A 23,103-nucleotide genomic window follows, 5' to 3' on the forward strand; every position below is an offset into this window, starting at 1 on the left:
TAATATCATCCCATGCATGCACGATAATAGTGTTCAAGCACTAATTTACAGATTTAGCGCTCACACATATTAAAGTTACCACGCCCACACCCACCATGATGGCGCCCTCCACTGTCAACAGCACTGCGTTACTACCATCAACAATACAGTCCTGTGTGTGTGTGTGTGTGTGTGTGTGTGTGTGTGTGTTCAGCCACACTTCTCTGTATGTTATTGTAATGAATATACAAGAAGTTAAGGAGAGATTTTATGAAACCTTCTAAGTACATAAAAACATGTAGTTTCATATTTTTGTGCATGCATTGTAACCCTGTAGCTATATTTTTTTTACATCTCCAGATAATACAATACAATGGATTTTGAATACAGGTAAGAGGCTGAACGTTTAACCTAATTTAACTGCAGGAAAGTTAGGAACATGATCACAATATGGAAAATATTCGTTAAATTGTATTATTTTCCAAACAATACATATACAATACATAGCTATTCGACCTGGGAATTTGTGTCAATATTTGGGTGCATGAGGATCTTATATCCAGAGGATTTTGTACCAATGCACTTGACGCTGACAGAAACCACAGGTAAATAAAGTTACTACTAATACCAACATAGTCTCTGATGCTAGTGTATTGTAACCATAGATTGTATATAAAAACACCGTATGATACTCCTATACTGCTGTTACAGAATTTTTCTCTTGGATTAAAAGGTGTAGGATGGATCCAATCAAGTTACTTAATTGAATCAATACAGAGATCATGGGTCTGTTTTTAAAGGCCTGCATATGCTTTAGAGTTTTTACAGTATGGATGTCTGTTTTAAATTATTTGTTTTGACTAGAATTATGAAATGTGTACATTTGTCTGTGTTATTCAGAGTAACTTTACTTGAAATCTGACTTTTAGGAGGGCAAAAAGAGACTTTTGTGTTTGTTATTGAAAAATATATATTAGTAATCATTTGTTTGGCGAATGTTTTATATGAGCCACATAATTAAAGCAGATAAAATGACGGTGTATACAGTGCAGCATAATCTAGATCTGGAAAACGCTTACTTTAGTTTGGAAAACGAAGTTGTCCTTTGTTGCAATTTCTTGTTAGTCCATAGGGTGGCAGCTTTGCGTTGTTTTTAATAGAATTTTCTTTGCAACTCACAGGGAGCAAGTTCTGAACAAACACAACAAAGGGCAGGTGGTTATGGTTGAATCATTTATATATGACACTACTGATCTAGTGTGAAATTTATAGAGTAAAGGAATCACAGTCGAACTTGAAGTCCCTGCACTCCCACACAGGTGTGGTATGTGAGACCACTGCTTGCACCAGTAAGATAACCGTGGAATTTATCCTACTTTTATATGTGCAATAAAGCTGACGGAAACTGAAACTTTATTGATGTTCTTTTGTGGTTGATTAGTATAGTAATATTGTTGTAAAAGAAAAGAAAAAATGTCATGTCCTTTCCTAACCACTTCTCCTCAATCTCACCACTGTGGTGAGAGAATCATACTGCACTTTCACATAGGCTGTATAATTATGTGTGGCTTTTTTGATGTGGGTCAAGAAATGTTGCTTCTGCAAGGAATCCTGCGACGGCATAGAAATAGTACTACTACTACTACTACTACTACTTTAAGTCAAGGTCAAAGTCAAAGTCAACTTTATTGTCATTCGGACCATACAACAAGTGCACAGAAGAAACCAAATTGCATTTTTTCCTACTCCATGTGCAAATATAAAGGCAAGAAACTTAGCGCAACATAAATTGACCTTATTGACAAGACCTAAAGACAAACTAAGCCATACAAAATGAAAAATTGCAAGTATGAAAAATTGCACGTCATCTCACAATGGTTGGATTATTGCACAGAGTAACAGTAACAGTAATGTAAACTTGTAACAGTAGATTTAAACTTGTAACAGTATATTTAAACTTGTAACAGTAGATTTAAACTTGTAACAGTAGATTTAAACTTGTAACAGTAATGTGAACTGCTAACAGTAGATTTAAACTTGTAACAGTAGATTTAAACTTGTAACAGTAATGTAAACTTGTAACAGTAATGTAAACTTGTAACAGTAGATGTAAACTTGTAACAGTGATGTAAACTTGTAACAGTGATGTTAACTTGACACTGGTGAATATCAATAATGTGCTTGAGTGGTGAAACATTGAATTATTTCACAAAATATAGCAGCATTTTAGAAGATATGAGTTTATGGGAGCTGAATATATGTGTTCAGCAGTTCAACAGTGATCAGGCCAGCATATTTGTATTGTTAAAGGGAATTGAGTAATCTGATGGCCTGTGGGAAAAAGCTCTTGGTGAGTCTGGCAGTCTTGCACCGCATGCTGTGCTAGCGTTAGCCAGAGAGGAGGTTTAACAGTCCATGAGCGGGGTGGGTAGAGTCTCTGTGTCTTGGTGGCTCTGCCAAGGCAGCGTGTCCGGTATAGATCCTGTATAGATGGGAGGCAGGGTTCTGATGATTTTCTCTGCTGTCCTCACCACTCTCAGGAGGGACTTCTGGTCCGAGGCGGTGCAGCTGCCACACCCGACTGAGAGGCTGCTGGTCAGGCTGCTCTATATAGTTCCTATGTAGAAAGTTGTGAGGACAGGAGGGGGAGGTTTGCTCTCCTGGTCTGTCGCAGGAAGTGAAGACGTCATGTGCCCTTTTGACAAGGGAAGTGGTGTTTGTAGTCTATGTCAGGTCATTTGTGATGTGCACCCCCAGGAACTTGGTGGATCTCACTGATTCCACAGCGTTGCCATGGATTTTAAGTGGATTTTAAGTTTGTACCGTTTGTTCCTCTCGAAGTCAACAGTGATCTCCTTCATCTTGTTGACATTCAGTGACAGGTTGTTGTTGTCACACCAGACAACGAGTTGGTTTGTACTACTACTACTACTACTACTACGACTACTACTACTACTACTACTACTACTACTACTAATAATAATAATAATAATAATATTAATAATATTAATAATAATAAAACAACAATAATACTAATTATAATAATGCAATTTATACAACAATTCAGTTTTATTAAAGTTGAGCGGAAGGTAACTTTTAAACTTTCTGTAAGGAACCAGTATACTGAGGTAATCTGCTGCCATTTCATGAAGGATGGTCAAATGTTTCCTATGTTGAAGGAAGTCAGAAAGGAAGCAATAAGGCTATTTGCTGTAGCATTTAGAGAATTTGGCTGGCTGCCACTCAGGGTCATATCACATTGTTAGGAACCTCACTAAGCAATACGTTTCCGTATATACAGTCAAATTACTTTTTAACTTTTTGAACACAGACCAGGTGCTATTACCTGCCAGTTAAAATCACTGGATATACCACAAGTGAGCAGGGCCTTTAAAGGTGGTTTTATTTCAGTTTTTCCAAAGCAGGTTACTTTAATTTATGTGTTGACTGAACTTAAAACCAGACACTGCTTACATTTCATCAATTTTATTAAGTCTCCACAACGCCTTCACTCCTTACATCAGCATAAATTGTATGTTCATACATTTTTCTTTTTTAATATTCATTTCAAATTGCAAACTACTTTATCTGGACTTTTTTCATGTGTTTTTGTGTTCACAGATCGGCCACATTAAAAGCTATTGTCATTTCTAAAATATTTAATTGTCACTGGTCACTGTGAATATAATGTCGCTTCATTTCACCTAGTATCACCTCAAATATATAGCCATCAAAGGATTTCTGTCTGAACAAGACATCTTTTTTAAGCAGACTGGACAATTGTAACTGTGTCCTCACAAGTCTCAGTAAAAGAATAAACTGCAGCCTGAGTCCTCACTAACAAGAACATAAATGGACTAAATCTATGATTCATTTTTATGCTATGAAGCATCCAGACCCCTGAGGTCATCTGAGACAGACTATATCTACATCTACATCTATATCCATATCTGTATCTATATCTATATCTATATCTATATCTACATCCATATCTATATCTATATCTACATCTACATCTACATCTACATCTACATCTTTATCTATATCTATATCTATATCTATATCTATATCTATATCAACCCTGGGTTGTCTATATCTACATCTACATCTAAATCTATATCTACATCTACATCTACATCTACTTCTACATCTACATCGACATCGATATCTATATCTATATCTATATCTATATCTATCTAGAAATCCTAAACTTACAAAACGCACATCATCCTCTGGTATTGGATATACACAACATGTGGAAGAAAGCAAAAAGAAAGGAAAACACAAGCTTGTGCAAAGCAGTAATGCCCTCACCCAGTTCAGGGCCTAACTAAATGATTCTGTCATGCTACTGAGTCTCACACTTATAAGCCTGGAACAACATCAGACAGGCAATCTATAAAACTCATGGAACCCCAATGTACCGCTCATATTTTATTTATTCATCCATCAATCGGAAATATATTTTAATTTGTAAAAGTAAATCTTTCAAGATCATGTGTATTTAATTTTGCACTATTTTGCTTAATATGATGAAAGGAGTTTTTCGAAAATAATTTCAAAGTTTGAGACTGTTTTGCTGGGATAAACTTTTCTATAGATTGGTACAAACATTGTGAAATATGGTTCCATGCAATGTACTCCTTTTTTTATTTTTTATTAAACTTCTTTCCTCTGATCCTGCAGTGAGCTAATGCTTTGGTCTCTCATTTCACCCAACTGTTCAAATGTCTTCCAGCAGCTTGATGATCAACTTGAGCAGAAATTAGAAGACAGGAAATTAAAGGAACAAGAAAGAATTAAAAAACATTAAGCTAATTAGAAAAACTAGTAAAACGCAGTCAATAGGTTGTTTGTGTCATTGTGACTGACACTGTGTGAGAAATCCCCCCACTTTTAATTTTCTACCATTTCCACATGACTCCTGATTAATGATTTGAATCAGTATGGGCCAAAAAAGGAAAATATCTAGAATCATGTGCTCTGATCTACCGTAAAGCAGCTCATCAGCCTCATACTCATACAGCCAATAGAAAAACATTTTTTTTCCCTTTACAGACATAGTCATTCCTTTTCATTATCACAGTGTAACATGTTCATGCATGTGTGTGTGCGTGTGCAAAGCAGCAGGTGAAGCAGGTCAGTGGAGCTCAGACGAACAACTTGACCTTCCATACTGCTCTGAGCTGCCGGTAATTGTCGACATACGATAAGAGTCTTACAAAGCGGCTGGAGAACTGAACTCTGAGATCCTAAAGAGATCATGATGCAAAGCCCCACAAGTGACATGGATCAAGGATTATGGCAGCAGGAGGTGGAGGCTTTTGGGGAGGTGATGCGGATTTCTACCCACCATGGGTCTCAGAGCATATTAGTGTGTAAGCCCTTCTCTCAAAGACTGTTTCCATGTTAGATAAAGTGTTATATCTTTGGATTATTTTGATTAACGAACTGATATTTTGTTACCATACTTATATGGGATTTGGCACAGATTTGTCTTAAAAGAAGCGTAGTGGAACAAGGTTGTAAAAGAGTCTGTTGCTTGCACTTGTTGATCTTAAATAATCAGTGGTTTCTGGTCTACGGATGTATACCCTGCTCCTGTCTCAGTTACTATATGCATCAATGAATTTCTTGACTGCCACATATAATATTCTGCAGTATAAACCACTCACCTTTACGGATGTGACTGCTGTCGATGCTTCGGCTGCTGATGCTTTTCGTTCTTCTCCTGGCATTGTGACTATTTGTTCTAAATCCCACCTCATTAACACATGAACTCAATAACAGTGTTTATGATCGAGGAAAGAAAGTCTCATCCTAATGCTCTTGTGAGACCACTGTTTTCCTTGCTTCCTATTCTTAATGCCAATTATCCTGTTTGCTTGTGTCCCTTGAATCCTCAAGCTGGTTGAAATGGCGTCACATGTAAAGCCTCTTTAATCTGCTGAGAGTTTCCTGTTACATTCAACAGGAGCAGGCAATAATACATAGATCATACAGGCTGATTAAAGATGTTACCCAGGCCCATTCATCAACAACAACTTACTTCATGTATTGTTTGATAAACTTTTTCACAGTCATTTCAATCGACTTGAAGCCTTTAATTCTCAAAGTTTGTAAAAATGTCCTTTTAATCATCATGTCAGCTCTTTGCACTGAAAAAGAAAACTGTTGGCCAAACAAAAATGAATTATATTTATTCAAATTAAAATAAACAAGTTATACAATAACACAGTTGATAACTTAGTTTGTAAACTATTTTATTGTTGGTTTATATCTGGTTTGGTATGAGATTGTTTTTGCACTTTCAGTGTCAAGCTGAATGAAAGGATCACATGTTGCCCCAGTAGAGGATTGAAGCATACATGGTAAAATGTAAATAGTCTGTATTTATATTGCACTTTTCTACTATTGATGACCACTCAAAGCCCTTTTACAGAAGTTTTTCCAATTCACACACACATTCATATAGTGCATCTATGGGCAGCACTCTTTTTTTCTATGAGGAGCAATTCTTGGTTCAGTATCTTGCCCAAAGAGACACTTCTGCATGCAGATGTGATCGAACCAGTCTGGTTAGAAGATGACCGCTCTACCCCCCAAGCCACAGATCATCAGTCTAACATTCCCCTATCTAAGCTAGTGCAGCACCCTTTAACCCATATGACCCTGCACAGAAGTCAGGGCATGTACTGTAACTGCAAATCATACAATACACTGCAAAAAAATTAAAAAGTTAGGAAAACTCACAAATTCAAAATCTTACAGAAATAGATTTTGTTTACATTTTGAGGCAAACTCAAATTGTGGGTTTTTTTCAAAAACTATGCCAACTGATTATCTTTTGATCAGGTAATTTATATTTCATGATTATAAAAACTTCTCATTTTGAGCTTGACAAATCTCTGTGCCCAGGTAATTATTTGTCCCACTGGCATCAATAGGACACTTTCCCCCAGAAATTACTTTTTTGAAGGTTGCATTTTACGGCCCACTTTTCTAGTCTTAACAATCATCATACATCATGAACTGACATGTGGACTTGAGGAGCCAGATATCAAACCACTGACCTTCTCTACTTGCTGAACAACACCTACCCACTATATTTGTTCCTGAAAAAATAAATAAGAAAAGGATTCATTACATTTGATGCTATAGCTACCTGAAATTGTTGCCTTACAAATTTTCTGAAAGGTCAGCCAGCCTTGAACAAATTACAAACCAAGACACTCACCTCAAGGACGTAAATAAACGGGGACATTTCATTATGGATGAAAGTCTACCTGTAATCATGTGACCCAAGGGTGATAATCACATGATTGTAGGTTTAAATAAAATAAAATAAAAGAGGAGTGATCGCTGCAACCTGTGTGCTGTGTTTTGCCACTGTAAGTTATGTATTGAGGCCATCCATTTCACACAAGTAACTCAATAAATTTGGTCGAAGCAAAGACTTTATTAAGATTATAATGACATTCAATATTTTTTATTTAGTTTATTCATAAATTATATCTGGTAATGAATTCTAACAGCAATGATAATTTTAAATGATCAGTTTAATGGTAAACCACTAATAATCCCTCTCATATGTACATGCTTAAATATATTATCCCCTTTATCAAACATTTGTCCTTTATTTTTTAACAGAGCAGAACAAATATCTGTATCTGCCTGTCTTTTTAATTAGAGTGCAAATCTCCTGTACATCTGTTGCATTGTTCAGCAGCAGGTAAGAGTTCTATCTGATTGAGATGTTTGGGACAGACAGACACAACAGAAGCCAACAATCAAACAAATGTTATTTGCACGTTTATAGGAGAAACTACAACCCCTCACATTCTTTCAAACAGGTGGCACCGACTTATGAGGCCATACGTACATCTAAGTATTTATCACTTGTTTTAGCAGATGTAGGCTAATGAAAGAATCTTCACATACTTATATATATTTGTCACTACCTGTCTTTCTCGAGAACGTTTGATTCTGAAAAATGAAATGTTCTGCTCTGTGCCGAGATCCACGCTGCACATGGGGTAATCCTTCTTGATCCTTTCTTGATCCTGATACGTTGACGGAGGTACAGATCATCCATTCTAATACCAAAGTAGATTACCCAAGGACAGACTGGATGTGATTAGCAGTGATAATAGCGCTGATGACTGGATTAGCTGATTCGAAAACAACATCCTTCTTTACAGACTGGATCCAATTGAACCACGGCATTAAGAGGCCAAACTCAACCCAACATTTTTTGGTAAAAACACTATTAAAATACGGCTGAGGGGTAAAGGTGCTGAATCTCGGCCCCTCACAGATGTTGAACGCACTAATTGTAAGTCGCTTTGGATAAAAGTGTCAACTAAATGACATGTAAAAACAAGTTACTGGTTTTACCACTAACTGGTCTTCATGGCTGATCAATGTATATCCAAGTTCATGTTGACCATAAGTAATGGGATGTTAAACTTATTTTTTAGTTTTTATTCTTATTAATGTTATTCTATAGGTCTTATTAATGTTATTCTATAGGTCAATAACAACTTGCATGACACATGACTTGACTTAGTCAACACAGATCAGCCATCATTAAAACCAGTTACCACTAATGGTTTAATGGCTTCTTTTTGCTGAGTAAATCAATTATTCTTAATTCAATTAATCAAAGGTTCAGTAGGAGAGTCCTATATATTTACCCCCTTTCCTCTGTAATGGACTGCCACATACAAGTGCACCAGCAAGAGACACGGAATTCCACCATCACATGAAAGGCAAATTTTGATTTTTCTTGTTTGCCCGTGGGGGAAAAATGAAGCACGGCCGGGTCATGGAGCTTCCAGAGGATTTCTGGATCCCCGTCCCTTTGGATACGAACAACATCACGACTCTCAGCCCCTTCCTTGTCCCCCAGGACCATCTAGCAAGCTCAGCCACCTTCTACGCCATGGCCATATACATGTTTTTTGTATTTGTTTTGGGCACTAGCATCAATACTCTCACCATCCTGTGCACCGTGAAATACAAGAAGCTCCGGTCCCACCTCAACTACATCCTGCTGAACTTGGCTGTGGGGAACCTTCTCGTGTCCTGTGTGGGCTCCTTTGTTGGCTGCTGCGCATTTTCAGTCAAATATTTTTTCTTTGGACCACTAGCATGCAGGATTGAAGGTTTCATGGTGACACTTGGTGGTAAGATGAACTTTAATGTACACATACAGTAAGATTATGAAACTTAAGTTTTAAAAAGCTAAAATGTTTTTTCAAATTTTCTTTATATAATTGCAGGTATGGTCAGCCTGTGGTCTCTGGCTGTGATAGCTTTTGAAAGATGGCTGGTCATCTGCAAGCCATTAGGTAACTTTGTTTTCAAGCCTGACCATGCTATAGCTTGCTGCGCATTCACCTGGGTGTTTGCACTTATTGCCGCACTTCCTCCTCTGTTTGGATGGAGCAGGTCAGTTTTTACACACACACCCTCACACTTACATGACTTGTACAGTAAAGCCAGAACATAGGCCTCAGTCAGTGCACTGTGACTATCTGTCCAGGTACATCCCGGAGGGTCTGCAGTGCTCCTGTGGACCGGACTGGTACACCACAAACAACAAATACAACAATGAATCCTACGTGATATTCCTCTTCTGCTTCTGCTTTGCCGTTCCCCTCACCACCATCCTCTTCTGCTACTCACAGCTGCTCATCACACTGAAAATGGTGATGCAAAAAAAAAAAAAAAAGAAAACTGAACAGATAAATACTTTAATTTGACTGATGGTCTGATGAGACTAAACACACTTCTCTCCATCAACAGGCCGCGAAGGCTCAAGCGGAGTCTGCCTCCACCCAGAAGGCAGAAAGGGAGGTGACCAGGATGGTGGTGGTCATGGTGATGGGCTTCTTGGTGTGCTGGTTGCCCTACGCCAGTTTTGCTCTGTGGGTCGTGAACAATCGTGGGCAAACGTTTGACCTGAAATTTGCTACTCTGCCTTCTGTCTTCTCCAAATCCTCTGCGGTCTACAACCCTGTCATCTATGTTTTACTCAATAAACAGGTCTGTTGCATGTACGATCAGACTGAAAACCAACTACAGTTATGGGTCACAAAAAGACTACAAACAATCTAAATGAAAAAGTATTTTTACAGCAACATACATAAACACAATAGATATCAGCACCTTCGACAATAGAGAAACTTTGGTGTAAACAGCTCATGTAAACAGGGGGCTAAGTAATCTATCTTGTTTTGAAAATGTGTCCCTAAATCAGGTTTACTTTCATGTCTTCCAGTTCCGTTCATGCATGATGAAGATGATGGGAATGGGTGGAGGTGATGATGAAGAATCTTCAACATCACAGACCTCAGTCACCGAAGTCTCCAAAGTTGGGCCTGCTTAGACTGAACATCCACAACGTTTTCCACAGTGTTTTCTTTTTATTGTCAAAATACCTCTGCACTGGCGACTGACAATTTGTGTAATGTAAATATGTAAACATGATGATGTTTTGTGCGATAAATTGCATTAAGTGCAATAGAGGGCTATAGTGAATAATTAACACATCTTTTACACAGCAAATATAAAAAAAATAAAAATGTTTGGATCAAGGATTAGCAATACCGCGGTAATTCTGACTCTTTATTTGATTGTTTTGTTTATGTTAACCTTGTGCAATTCAAAACAAAGACATGTATTTGTTCCATGAGAGTAGGGAAGAGCGGGTGGACAGACCTAACAAACCCAATGCACAATAAGTGTGAAATGGGTTCCTCTTGAGGAGGCCCCTGTCTGTGAGGTCTTCAACTTCCAACCCTTTGTGGTGAAGACGAGGAGGTGGAAAGCCTTGCTGGGGAGAGGGAGGTCAGAGAGACCCTTCTTAGGCGGTTGCCACTCTGACTCCAACTCAGATAAGAGCAATCAAATGGATGGATGGATGAAAATTCCTCCTACTGTCTCTGTAATAACCTGCCTCATCTAATATACTAATGATTTAGTTGTTGTCAACATTGTTGTTCTTTTTGGAGAAAGAGTTAAATAGAGCAGCCTGTGCTATTACACTGCATTTCCAACATCTTGCACACCTTTTTAGCTCAGGAAAAAGGGCAAAAAGGTAACACAAAGTTTGAGTTAATCCGGCAGAGTGGATTACAGAAGGCTACAGCACATGAGATTATCAGACAAAAGGTTAATAGAAACCAGATGAGCAGGCAAAGAACTGCGGTGATCTTCTTTAAGTAAGTGGGATTAACCTGTTTAACAAGATTTTGATGAGGAGGTACAAGTGTTCATGCATCTACACAGGTGTATGGTGTACACATTTTGGCAAGTACATGCATATTTGTTTGTGTGCTACGTAATTCAGATACGTGAAGGTAATGTTTCTGACAAGAACTAAACCTTGAATTTCTTACTATCAGTATGTTGATGTTCTTAACCGCAGTAGGTGGATAACTTTCAACATACATATTCATAATTTATATAATTTTATTTGCATTGTCTTGTTTATCTATACTATATTGTTTAAATAACAGTTAGATAAGCCTTAACAAAGTCTTTCAAACCATTAGCACAAACCTCCCTACTGTTTTCTGGGTTCTACAATGAGAGTAACACTTATTGTGACGTGACAACATACAGCACCTGGCTGTCATGTCTATGAAAGAGGGGCAGACTTTGTCCTCAACTGTCCACACAAGCTGTGAACCAAAGCTGTGGGGCTCTAAAACTCTGTGTTGTACAATCAGGACGGGAAACCACTAAATGACTTATGCAAATGAATGCAAACCCCAATTAATTAATCAATCAATCAATCAATCAATTATAGAGTTAAGTAGCTCTTTAATTGGGATAAGGGGCATCTCATGGACCATTATAAAAGTGCTCCACTAGAGTTTGACCTTAGAGATGGTTACAGACGGGACACATTGTAGCATTCCTGTCTGCTCCTTCAAACGTTCCTTCGTCCACAATATAATACATGTGAAAGAACAGAATTAGAAAGTGCTTTGATCTGTAATCACACAAAAAGAGCAAAATGAAGTCAAATCGTGGTGTGGAGCTGCCAGAGGACTTCTGGATACCCATCAGTCTGGACACCAACAACATCACAGCATTCAGCCCTTTCCTAGTTCCCCAGGATCACTTGGGGGGCTCGGGCATCTTCTACGCAATGGCAGGATTTATGTTTTTCGTATTTGTGGTGGGCACCAGCATCAACACCCTCACCATCGCATGCACCGTCAAATACAAAAAGCTGCGGTCCCACCTTAACTACATCCTGGTGAATTTGGCTGTGGCGAACCTTCTTGTATCCTGTGTGGGCTCCTTCACGGCCTGCTGCTCCTTTGCGACCAGATATTTCATTTTTGGAGCGCTAGCATGCAAGATTGAAGTTTATGGCAACACTCGGAGGTAAGATTTACAAAAATGCTCAAATTCAATTTCAGCCTGGCTTCTCATCACTGGACTAAACTTGAGGTGATTTGAAAAAATAGGCTTAAATGCCTGTCTTTGTCATTGCAGGTATGGTCAGCCTGTGGTCTCTGGCTGTGATAGCTTTTGAAAGATGGCTGGTCATCTGCAAGCCCTTGGTAACTTTGTTTTCAAAGCCTGACCATGCTATAGCTTGCTGAGTACTTCACCTGGGTGTTTGCACTTATTGCCGCACTTCCTCCTCTGTTTGGATGGAGCAGGTAACCAATGGCAATGTATTCATCTTATAACTTGTAAACTGGCATGTTTGCTCAATGGCCTTGTGCTAATCCTTCCAGGTACATCCCGGAGGGTCCTGCAGTGCTCCTGGGACCAGACTGGTACACCACAAACAACAAATACAACAATGATCCTATGTGATGTTCCTCTTCTGCTTTGCTTTGCTGTTCCCTTTTGTGACCATCATCTTTGCTACTCACAGCTCTAATTCACACTGAAAATGGTGATGCATAAAAAAATTACACACACACACACACACAAGTTTAAATACAGTTACTTTAGTTTACTAAAGAATTGTCTAAAAAGTATTCTCATGACAAAGCAAGGTCGAATACCTTGAATGCATCTTATATCCTATCAAAGCCAATAGCTAAGAATGTTCTCCTGTACAACTGATTTTTTGTTTTCTCTTCTTCCTCACCAGGCAGGCGAAGGCTCAAGCGGATTCTGCCTCCACCCAGAAGGCAAGAGAAGGAGGTGACCAGGATGGTGGTTCTCATGGTGATGGGTCTTCCTGGTGTGCTGGATGCCCTACGCTAGCTTTGCCCTTTGGGTCGTGAACAACCGAGGGCAATCGTTCGACCTGAGACTGGCCACCATACCCTCCTGCTTCTCGAAGGCCTCTGCAGTCTACAACCCTGTCATCTACGTCCTGTTCAATAAACAGGTCTGTAAAAATGTCTGTGACGTAAACCTCATTTGAAAAAGGGATGCACGTTTACTTGCAAGGAAGCGTTGGGTGCAGCACTTTTATACATCCAGAAAATATTATTTAGCCTATAGAAGTTATGGTGAGCCACATTAAAGGTATTTCCCTATTACCATTTAACAAACCATAAGTCGTCAAACTACTTGATAAGCAGACGCTTGAGAAAATTCTCTAATGTATTAATTGATGAAATGAATGAAAACACTTCAATACTCTTATACACTTTAGCCGTCATGTCTCTGCCTAACCTTTAATGTATGATGGTAATCAAAACTGTTATCTGTAAAATAAGTATTCTGATGTCGCAGTTGGATTGTATGATTTTAAGTTGGAAGATGCAAAGTTTGTAACATTCCTTTTGAGTTGATTAATTTGAGCTTTCTCCTCTGCGTTATGTTCATGTATGATGATAAGGATGAATATTTCTGACTTTGCAGGGTCTTTTTGTTGTTAGGATTGACAGCTCCACAAAAGCACTGTACCTCAGTGATTTGTTTTTTCCTTTCAGTTTCGTTCCTGCATGATGAGGATGCTGGGGATGGGAGGAGGTGAGGAGGAATCATCAACAACACAGTCAGTGACTGAAGTCTCCAAAGTTGGGCCTGCTTAAAAACTTCTCACCGAGAAGACTTATTTCCCTGCCACTGATGATTTGTCAATTGTAAATAACAATGGATATGTATAAGTATGTTTTGTCATGAAAAATGTGTGAGCAATGTTGTGATTTATGTAAGAAATCATAATTAATCTGCAAAGTAAAATATACAAAGAATGGAAACATATCAATGGCATTTGTGTTTTATTTTTTATTAGGAAACTTCGACTTTCGGATGACAAAGTGTTGCACAGCACATATTAATTAAAACACAAGAGGCTCATTGATTGTGTTGTGAAAGTAAATCATTATTGAGACATTAATAGTGGAACGTTGTCACCGTAAGGAATTCTTTTGATCACTTAAAAGGGTTATTTAAATTATTCAAATAATATTGAATGAAACATCCTTCCACATCCATAGAATTAAAGGGATAGTTCACCCAAAAATGAAAATTCACTCATTATCTTCTCACCACTATGCCGATGGAGGGGTGGGTGAAGTGTTTGAGTCCACAAAATGAGTCTCAGGGGTAAACAGTGTTAAAGCCAAATCCAATACAATTGGTGACAGATACTTCAAATGTAAATAAATAACAGAAACAATTATTATATATATATATATATATATTATATGAATAAAATGCCTCCATACTGCTCCTGTGGTGTCATACAAGTGTCCGTAAGCCCTCACATTGAAATTCGGCTCGAAACAGTGTAATTTACACCATGTTTTTAGCCTAAATGTCCTCTGATTTCCTCCCCTGGAGCTGTGTTCACGCATGAATCAAAGCAGACTTTAGGCAAAAAACATGGTGTAAATGACAATGTTTAGAGTCGAATTTGAATGTCATGGCTTACAGACACTTGGACACCACAGGAGAAGTATGGAGGCATTTAATGATTTTTTTCTGCATTTTTTTTTAAACGTTTTTTTCACCATTTACTTCAATTGTATTGTATTTGGCTGCAACACTGTTTACCCCAGAAACTCCAAAATTGTTTTGTGGACTCAAACACTTCACCTACCCCTCCATCGACACAGTGGTGAGTAGATAATGAGTGCATTTTCATTTTTGGCTGAACTATCCCTTTAAGGTGTTTGATTATCCCATTATTGTCAGGGCTTAGAGTGTCCCTGTCTTCCTTGTGTTTTCCTGCTGTGCAACCTTTAGTCCTGTGTGTGTGGCTATGTGTGCATGTGTCCGTCTGTTGTGTGTGCGTATCCATGTCCGGATGGGCTCCTGATTTCCGGCCCCAGCTCACCTGTATACCTGCAGTTCATCACCCAATCTGCTCATCACCCCAGAGGCAGGTTCTTTCTTTCGGATGCAGTCAATTAGTTCAGTCAGCTGTACGGCTGTGCCTGCCTTATTATTTATTCAAAGGTTTAGTCTACCATTTCTTATACCTGTTGCATCTGCCACGTCCAGTTCTTCTGAATCCTGAACCAGCTGAAACTCTTCTTACAAGTTCTTACAATAAACACTGTAAAACCTCAGTCTCTGTGTCCAAGTCCAGAAACCACTTCTCTTGATTTACATTGTCAACCTCATGTTTCCTCCAATAGATCATATACTGCTCAAGAAACATGGCAACTGCTTCTTATGAAACTATTGTTACTGAGTCAAGAGAAAAAAGGGAAAATAAGTTAAACCAGAACAACCTGGGTTATAGGGGCCAAATGCTCAAGACTAACCTCAACATTATTGATCACAGATTATACGGTTCACATAATTGGGATGTAATCTGATGATCACTGCAACCTCTGGTTTTGGGATACTTACCTGTACGTTAGCCCATAGGCGTTGTTACGTGAGAGAGTAATGTGTGTGTACATGATCAGAATGTGAGGTCTGTGTGTGAGCTGTTCACCAAAGCTTTAAATCCCCTCCTTGAGCCAATTTAGTTGAGCCTGAGTAATATTTAAAGTTCCTATAAATGCAGCCATCAGAGGCAATCTCCATCAGAGAGACAAACCTCCATTACAAGAAACTAAAAACATTAAATCTCTTATTAGTACTTGCATTATAAGGAACTAATTAGTCATCTTTGAGCAGTAGTATCATTTTTTACATCTTTTTGAACAAAGCTTGAATTTTCATTTGACAAACAACCAGAGGAAAAATGAGGGGAAATCGCCCTGTGGAGTTCCCAGATGACTTCTGGATCCCGATCCCTCTGGACACCAACAACATCACGTCCCTCAGCCCATACCTGGTTCCCCAGGATCACCTAGGAAGCCCAGGAATCTTTTATTCCCTGTCAGCTTTTATGTTTTTCCTGTTTGTGGCTGGCACGGCCATCAACACGCTTACCATTGTGTGCACCATCCAATACAAGAAGCTCCGGTCTCATCTGAACTACATCCTGGTGAACCTGTCGGTGGCAAACCTCCTCGTCTCCTCCGTGGGCTCTTTCACCTGCTTCTACTGCTTTGCCTTCAGATACATGATTCTTGGTCCACTTGGGTGCAAGATTGAAGGATTTACAGCGACTGTTGGTGGTAAGGAGCATAAGAACTTAGGTTTATACTACAGCACTATCATAGAGTAGCAATTTCTATTCATTTTCTTATTCTTAATTTCTTTTCTTTCTTAATTACTGTCTGTTATTTGTACTAACAATTAGTATCATGGTTTCAAGGTGGATATTTCTATTTTAAAGTTAAAAGAGGTAGGAGAGAACAGCTCTTAATGCATGAATTTCTACTTGCTATTGTCTCGTCAACAAAGTTGCAGTTAATGGACAATCATGTGGTAAAAAGCTAAATGCGATGTGAGATCCGCAGGCAGATGTCTAGAAACATTGATGCTCGTTACACATTAGACCATCCACTATAGTTTCAATACCTGAAAGCACATAATCAGTTGCATATATCTTTTCAGAATTTTGCTAATTTCAAATTTCTTGTACATGGGGGTCAATACCTAATAGTATGGTTTCATACATATTTCATATTTCATATTTAAGCTAGTTCTGATATTTAAACCACAGCTTAATCATGCCATAATCTCTATTACAAATATACAGTGTTGTAAGTCATTGATTAGTAAGGAAAATGCAAACAGTGTCAGTCTTTTGTTTGTCTCGTTCCAGGTATGGTCAGCCTGTGGTCTCTGGCTGTGATAGCCTTTGAAAGATGGATGGTTATCTGCAAGCCACTAGGAAACTTCTCCTTCAAACCCAACCATGCCATAGCTTGCTGTGCTCTAACGTGGGTCTTTGCTTTGATCGCTGCTATTCCTCCTCTGGTTGGATGGAGTAGGTCAGTAATCGAGACCAGTGTGCAACAGTTGTATTCACTTTTAACTCTGCCAAGGAGTTTGTTGTTTGTTTGTTGGTTTATTTGACAGCAGGATTACACAAAAAATACTGATTTCCCCCAAACTTGGTGGAGGGATGGAGCCTGCGTCTGGCTGGAACCCATTGGTGCAGATGCAGGATCTTTTTTCTTTTTCTTTTCTTTAGCTATGTTTTATGACAAAGAAATAATTAAGGTTATCAGACCTATTGTTTTTTCTATCTTTTTATTTCTACAATAAGAACTAGACCATTCTGGGGGTATGTGCTAATTGAGTGTCATTCTAGTTTAAAATTCTCCGGTAAACATATACTGCTTCCAGACATGCAATAAGCTCGGGAGATTCCTCTGGACATTTGCAGAACTTTACCAGCCCCCCTCACAAAGTCCGGAGGAGCCGATGTCAGAAAACAGCAGGAGATCCTTTTACCGGATTCATTGCGAGCAAGGGAGGTGTTTACTTTCCATAACTAAATGAAAACAAATAAATGAAAAACAAATATCTCAGGATGAATAAGCGGTGCCATAACCGTAGATGAACCGACAAAGATGTCCAGAGAGTTTTTGGTGATAAGGGTCAACACCAGAGTTTATGTGCTTGTAAACAAAATCACGTGATCTCTGCAAGTGGAATTTATACATCACGTCCAACTCTGCCTGCCCTCATCTGAACACTCTGGACAATTCTGTAATGTTGTGAAGTGTCTGAGTGGAGAATCTCCCGCTGCGTTGCTCATGTTGATCAGGAAACCTCCGGAGAAAGTCCCCTGACATCCTCTGGAAGTCCTGTCTGAAATGTATTATAGCCTTTATTTGTCCTACAGCTTCAGACACAGACAGAGGACTAATTATCTTTGTCTCCAGGTCATCCCTGAGGGTATGCAGTGCTCCTGTGGACCAGACTGGTACCCAACTGATAACAAGTTCAACAACGAGTCCTATGTGATGTTCTCTTCTGCTTCTGCTTCTCTGTCCCACTTCTTCCCATCGTTTTCTGCTACTCACAGCTGCTCTTACATGCTGAAATCGGTGGGAACGTGTCTCCACTAATCTATTGCTGTCTATCTCTTTAAAAAAGAATCTCACTTTAGGTTAGGTTTTTATATTGAACATGTTTCGAATACAAATATCAGTATTTGCAAGTGAGAAAAGGACACAGCAAACAAGTGAACAAATGTTAATAAATCATGTCCAAAAAGAAGTAAAAAAAGTGAATAAATATCGAGTCCTACCCCCATTTAAACTTTTCATCAGAACATATTGTAAAATGCTATACTATGCAATATTCCAGCTTTCAGCATAAACAGCTCAATCAGCAAACATAAACATTAATAACTCAGAGTCATTAATATTTGCATTTTCAAATCCTACTTCCTGTCTTACTGTGCTACTTCCCCTCCATAATCACCCATTTTATATGTATTCAATCTACTTTATATGTATTCAATCTACTGTATTCAAAAATATTTGTTTACATTATTTAATGTTGCACATGTTTTCATTTTGTCATCACACCTTTGATTCTAATGACTTACAATGACCTGAATTCATAGATCTGAATGTGAATGTGCATCCCCACACTGAGCAGTGTATTCTATTCTTCTTCCTCACCAGGTAGCAAAGGCTCAAGCTGAGTCTGTCTCCACCCAGAAGGCGGAGAAGGAGGTGACCAGGATGGTGGTTGTCATGGTGATGGGCTTCCTGGTCTGCTGGATGCCCTACGCTTCCTTTGCTCTCTGGATTATAAACAACCGAGGGCAACCGTTCGACCTGAGACTGGCCACCATACCCTCCTGTCTCTCTAAAGCCTCCACAGTCTACAACCCTGTTATTTACATCCTCCTCAATAAACAGGTGAGTGCATTGTATTCTAAGTATTCACTCCAATTTCAAAGCTGCTCAGGACGTCCTCACAGTCCATGATGTTATTAAAAAAAATACGTGGAGCCAAGAGCCCATTTCACAAACAATACTCTTGCAAAGGATGAGATTGAACTATTTGGAATCAACGAAAAATCTGTCAAATCCCTAAGAAATCACATGAATAGAAACAAAGAAAACCATCAGAGTAATTTGAGGCACGCAAGATAACTTAATATCATATCATATCATATCAAATCAAATGATACAATTCCCCCACTCTGTGAGGGAGATTGGAGTGCTACCTCTACAAAAATCCCCCTGACAAAATAACAATAGGGTAAACATGCATTTATTAATTGGAGAATAGCAGAAAAAAAGATGGCCACACTATCCAAAGTAGGCTTAACATTAGGGTCACACTTTAGACTCCGTCATGACAACAATTTTGAGGAATAACAAAAAAACAAAACACAAATACCTTGAAGAAACAAATAGACAATAGAGGGGTAGCTTCCCCAAACCTCACATTATACCAACCATCAAATTGCAAAGATCTATTAATATCTGATCCCCTATTACTTACAATTAACACGGAAATTATAGTTTTGAACACCCATACAAAACACTGTCATTCATGTAAAAAGTAGGAATTCCAAATCTGGAACACTAATCAGTATTAACTACATGACCAAATTAATATGAACTTTTTCTTGTTTTCTTTGAATGTGTATGTTGTCAAATCCTTTATATCACACAACGTGTGTATTTATTATTATTATAATTACTATTATAATTATAATTATTTAATATGTTTTGTTTGTGTCTGTAACTTTTTTGGTCATTAAAGTAAATCAGAAGTATTAGTGGCAGATTTGAATAATCACGTAGAAGGCCAATGGCGCCCTCTAAAGGTGGCTGTGAAAACATACAGAAAGCTTGCTCCATCCTCAGAGAAAAAACATATCACACTGTATTTAAACTACACACAGTAAAGAACAGATATTTATCTCAGCAACACATGTTGTTGTTTCATTTTGTTTTCCAGTTCCGCTCATGCATAAGGAAGATGGTGGGGATGAGTGGAGGCGATGACGAGGAGTCATCGACAAGTCAATCGGTTACGGAAGTCTCTAAAGTCGCACCTGCTTAGATTATATATTATATATTTACATTAGAGTGTAAATAGCACTGAAAGTACAAATACTATATGACAAATGAAATTATGTTATTCCTTGAGATAAAGATTTGTTTGCAAAGAAAAAATATATGTAAAATAAAAACATTGATGAAGTGATGTCTTTTCTACGATATTCACTGCAAGTGCACACAAGACAAATTTAACATTTTTAGTCTTGCATTCTGTCTCAGGTCACTGGAAACCCAGAGCAGTTATTACCCAAGTAAACTTTGAATGCTTGTGAGAATGTTTGTAAATGACTGTTAAAACATGGGCTGTATAATTGTTATGTCAGATTTCACATATGCATGTAAAAATCAAAGATTGACATAATTAACAGTGGAGGTACAGCCTCAGGGCTATAATCTCTGCTTGGATCAGATCGCCAGATATTCAGATATTTGTGAGATGAGTAGAATGTAGAAAATATATAATATACCTGTAAATACAATGTTTCTATCATCTCATATGTTTCTCTGCGCTGATGTGCCCATTAGCTGAAGAACGTACAGAAACACAATGTATGTTATGCAGATCAGAATCATGACAGAACACAAACATACCAATTCCATACTTTCCATGCATGATTTTACTGACTGAAAGAAAATTATGGGTAACATTTGGAAATAAGCCAATGAGGAAAATGAGAGGAAAAGAGTCAGTGACGACCTGATAATTAATAAAATCATTAATGAGTAGTTCCTGATCAAACTCTGAATTTAGGAGCACAAAGTACATGTGATAATTCACTGGAGGACAGACTGGGAGGTACCACATTAATGAATCATCAGTTACGAATAGTTAATGATTACCTGTGAAACGGAGGGATGGCCACTTTCTTCATAAGTTGTAACTGATTATCTCTGAATCCAGTCCATCCATTATCTATCTTGCTTATCCTTATGAAGGTCCAGGGGAGAGCTGGAGCCCATTCCAGCTGACATTGGGCAAGAGGCGGGGTACACCCTGGTCCCCAGCTCGTCACAGGGCCAACAACCAATCACATTCACACCTACAGTCAATTTACAGTGTCTAATTAATATAACCCAAATCTCCATGTGGAAGGAAGCCGGAGTACCTGGAGAAAACCCACACCGACATATAGAGAAGACATAGAAAACCCTGGCTAGAGTAGGATTTGAACCAGTAACCATCACGTGATCACGTGATTGGTTTCCATTGAGCCATGTTGTAAGTGTTGCTTCAAAAACATCACAGCTCATTCTGTCTCTGATAAGAGTTACTTACTGTGCTGATTGAAAATACTGATAGTTTGTAATCAAATATTTTAGATTTACCCAAGGCGTGGCGACGCCTTGATTTACCCAAGGCGTGGCGACTTGGACAGATTTGTAAATACACAATATTTACTCAATAAGTTTTTTATTTTTTAAAAGACATTTGTGTTATTTTATACAGATCCATGGTTAAATCCACTTAAAATATGATCTGTGAATTCCATTTATTTTTAAGTCATGAACATCACTAATGCACCAGAAATTATATATAGTGAAAATACAATATAATATAATATAATATAATATAATATAATATAATATAATATAATATAATATAATATAATATAATATGTGCAGTGTGAATATTATGATTAAAATGTTTGTTTGGAAACCTGCTGAGTTATTATTAAGCTACTTACTGTGATATATTGATAGTGAAAGTAATGAGGGACTTGTCTGTGCGATGTATCACTTTACTATTTGGGTTACAACCAAAACAATTGTAGGCAAATAATCAGGAAGTAGAGATGCTCCTGTCTGTCTGGGGTCTCAGCTCCTGTTCTCCGCTGTTTCCCAGTGATTCACTGGTTTAATTCCTCTGCTCCTTCTCCACTGCTTCCTGTTTTATTGTGAAATCATCTTTGACACGTATATATAGATATTCAATAATATATATTAAATAATCTGTTTAAAATTGGTCATATATAATGTTCATCAAATAAAAGGCAAGAAGGCATGAGTACAAGTCATACAAAAAAATCTGAGTATATACAAAAACTATGATTATAAAAAACATGGTAACGTGTTATCCATCCACTACACTGCAGAGAAGAGAAGGATCAAACAATTAAGCAATCAATCAATCGATACTTGGAAATACCATTGTGACTACTGCGTCAGGGTTTTTGTCCATCGTGGAACAGCTGTCCTGCAAAGAGGCAAAAGAAGACTAGGGTCATCACAACATCCCTCAACATTGTACACATAAATCTGAGACAAGGATTATTACCTGATCTGAAGTGAACACAAGATCATATGATTATTAACAGGTGGCCTCGGCTCACTTCACACCAGTGTAATTGTTTATGGCCACTAACTGTCGCTATGCGTGTAGATCACCAAGGTCACAGTGGCCACAGAGATTTCCGTCGGTAGTCGGGAGCAGATCCGAGTTCTGCTAGGAGTGAACTTTTACCAAACCTGAATAGTTCAGAACTAGCGGAATTCCAGACCTACCCTCGAAATATCCCCAGCACCACATAGAAATAACAGTCAAGAGGAGTTAATAAACAAAAACTACTATCATTCCACGTCTAGGATGATATTTGATTTTTATCAAGATACTGCAAACCAAATACTCCCCACTAAGTTTTTTAAAAGTCACATTTGAAAAATCTGTTTAAACAAAACCAACATTACTTTAAACTAGTGGACATTCAGTAAATGTAAGTAAAATTACTAATATAGACATATATCTATAAACAGCAGAAAACAGAAAAGTTTACAGGTTTCTTCGGTTTCAGGGTCGATCCTC

The 23,103-nt window shown here is 38.1% G+C and overlaps 2 protein-coding genes and 1 pseudogene across 3 annotated transcripts; all 3 read left to right on the forward strand.

The window, feature by feature from the left end:
- The first annotated feature begins 348 nt into the window (after window positions 1–348).
- LOC117761093 (blue-sensitive opsin-like) lies at window positions 349–10,588 on the forward strand. Of its 2 annotated transcripts, XM_034584705.1 has the most exons (6): window positions 349–369; window positions 8,795–9,167; window positions 9,264–9,432; window positions 9,527–9,692; window positions 9,790–10,029; window positions 10,265–10,584. In XM_034584705.1, the coding sequence occupies exons 2-6, from the start codon at window positions 8,807–8,809 to the stop codon at window positions 10,370–10,372; spliced, it is 1,044 nt and encodes a 347-aa protein (XP_034440596.1). In that variant the 5' UTR covers window positions 349–369; window positions 8,795–8,806; the 3' UTR covers window positions 10,373–10,584. The 2 variants fall into 2 exon arrangements, with proteins under 2 accessions (XP_034440596.1, XP_034440595.1); XM_034584704.1 differs by lacking the exon at window positions 349–369 and having other exon boundaries at window positions 8,590–9,167; window positions 10,265–10,588.
- Window positions 10,589–12,007: 1,419 nt separating this feature from the next.
- Window positions 12,008–14,161, forward strand: LOC117761659 (annotated as a pseudogene).
- Window positions 14,162–15,968: 1,807 nt separating this feature from the next.
- On the forward strand, window positions 15,969–20,433 carry LOC117761574 (blue-sensitive opsin-like). Its single transcript, XM_034585590.1, is given in 7 exon segments — window positions 15,969–16,493; window positions 17,087–17,259; window positions 18,156–18,240; window positions 18,243–18,304; window positions 18,306–18,320; window positions 18,906–19,145; window positions 20,200–20,433. Coding segments are annotated over 7 exon segments (1,059 nt in total). The 5' UTR covers window positions 15,969–16,114; the 3' UTR covers window positions 20,305–20,433.
- Window positions 20,434–23,103: the final 2,670 nt, after the last annotated feature.

Source organism: Hippoglossus hippoglossus, chromosome 5 (assembly GCF_009819705.1).
Source record: "Hippoglossus hippoglossus isolate fHipHip1 chromosome 5, fHipHip1.pri, whole genome shotgun sequence".
Taxonomy (NCBI): Eukaryota; Metazoa; Chordata; class Actinopteri; order Pleuronectiformes; family Pleuronectidae; genus Hippoglossus; species Hippoglossus hippoglossus.

Coding starts and splice junctions, on each gene's coding strand:
- LOC117761093 (XM_034584704.1), top strand. CDS start 8,789: ATGAAGCACGGCCGGGTCATGGAGCTTCCAGAGGATTTCTGGATCCCC. Junction 9,433..9,526: donor CCTCTGTTTGGATGGAGCAG/GTCAGTTTTTAC, acceptor CTATCTGTCCAG/GTACATCCCGGAGGGTCTGC. Junction 10,030..10,264: donor ATGTTTTACTCAATAAACAG/GTCTGTTGCATG, acceptor CATGTCTTCCAG/TTCCGTTCATGCATGATGAA.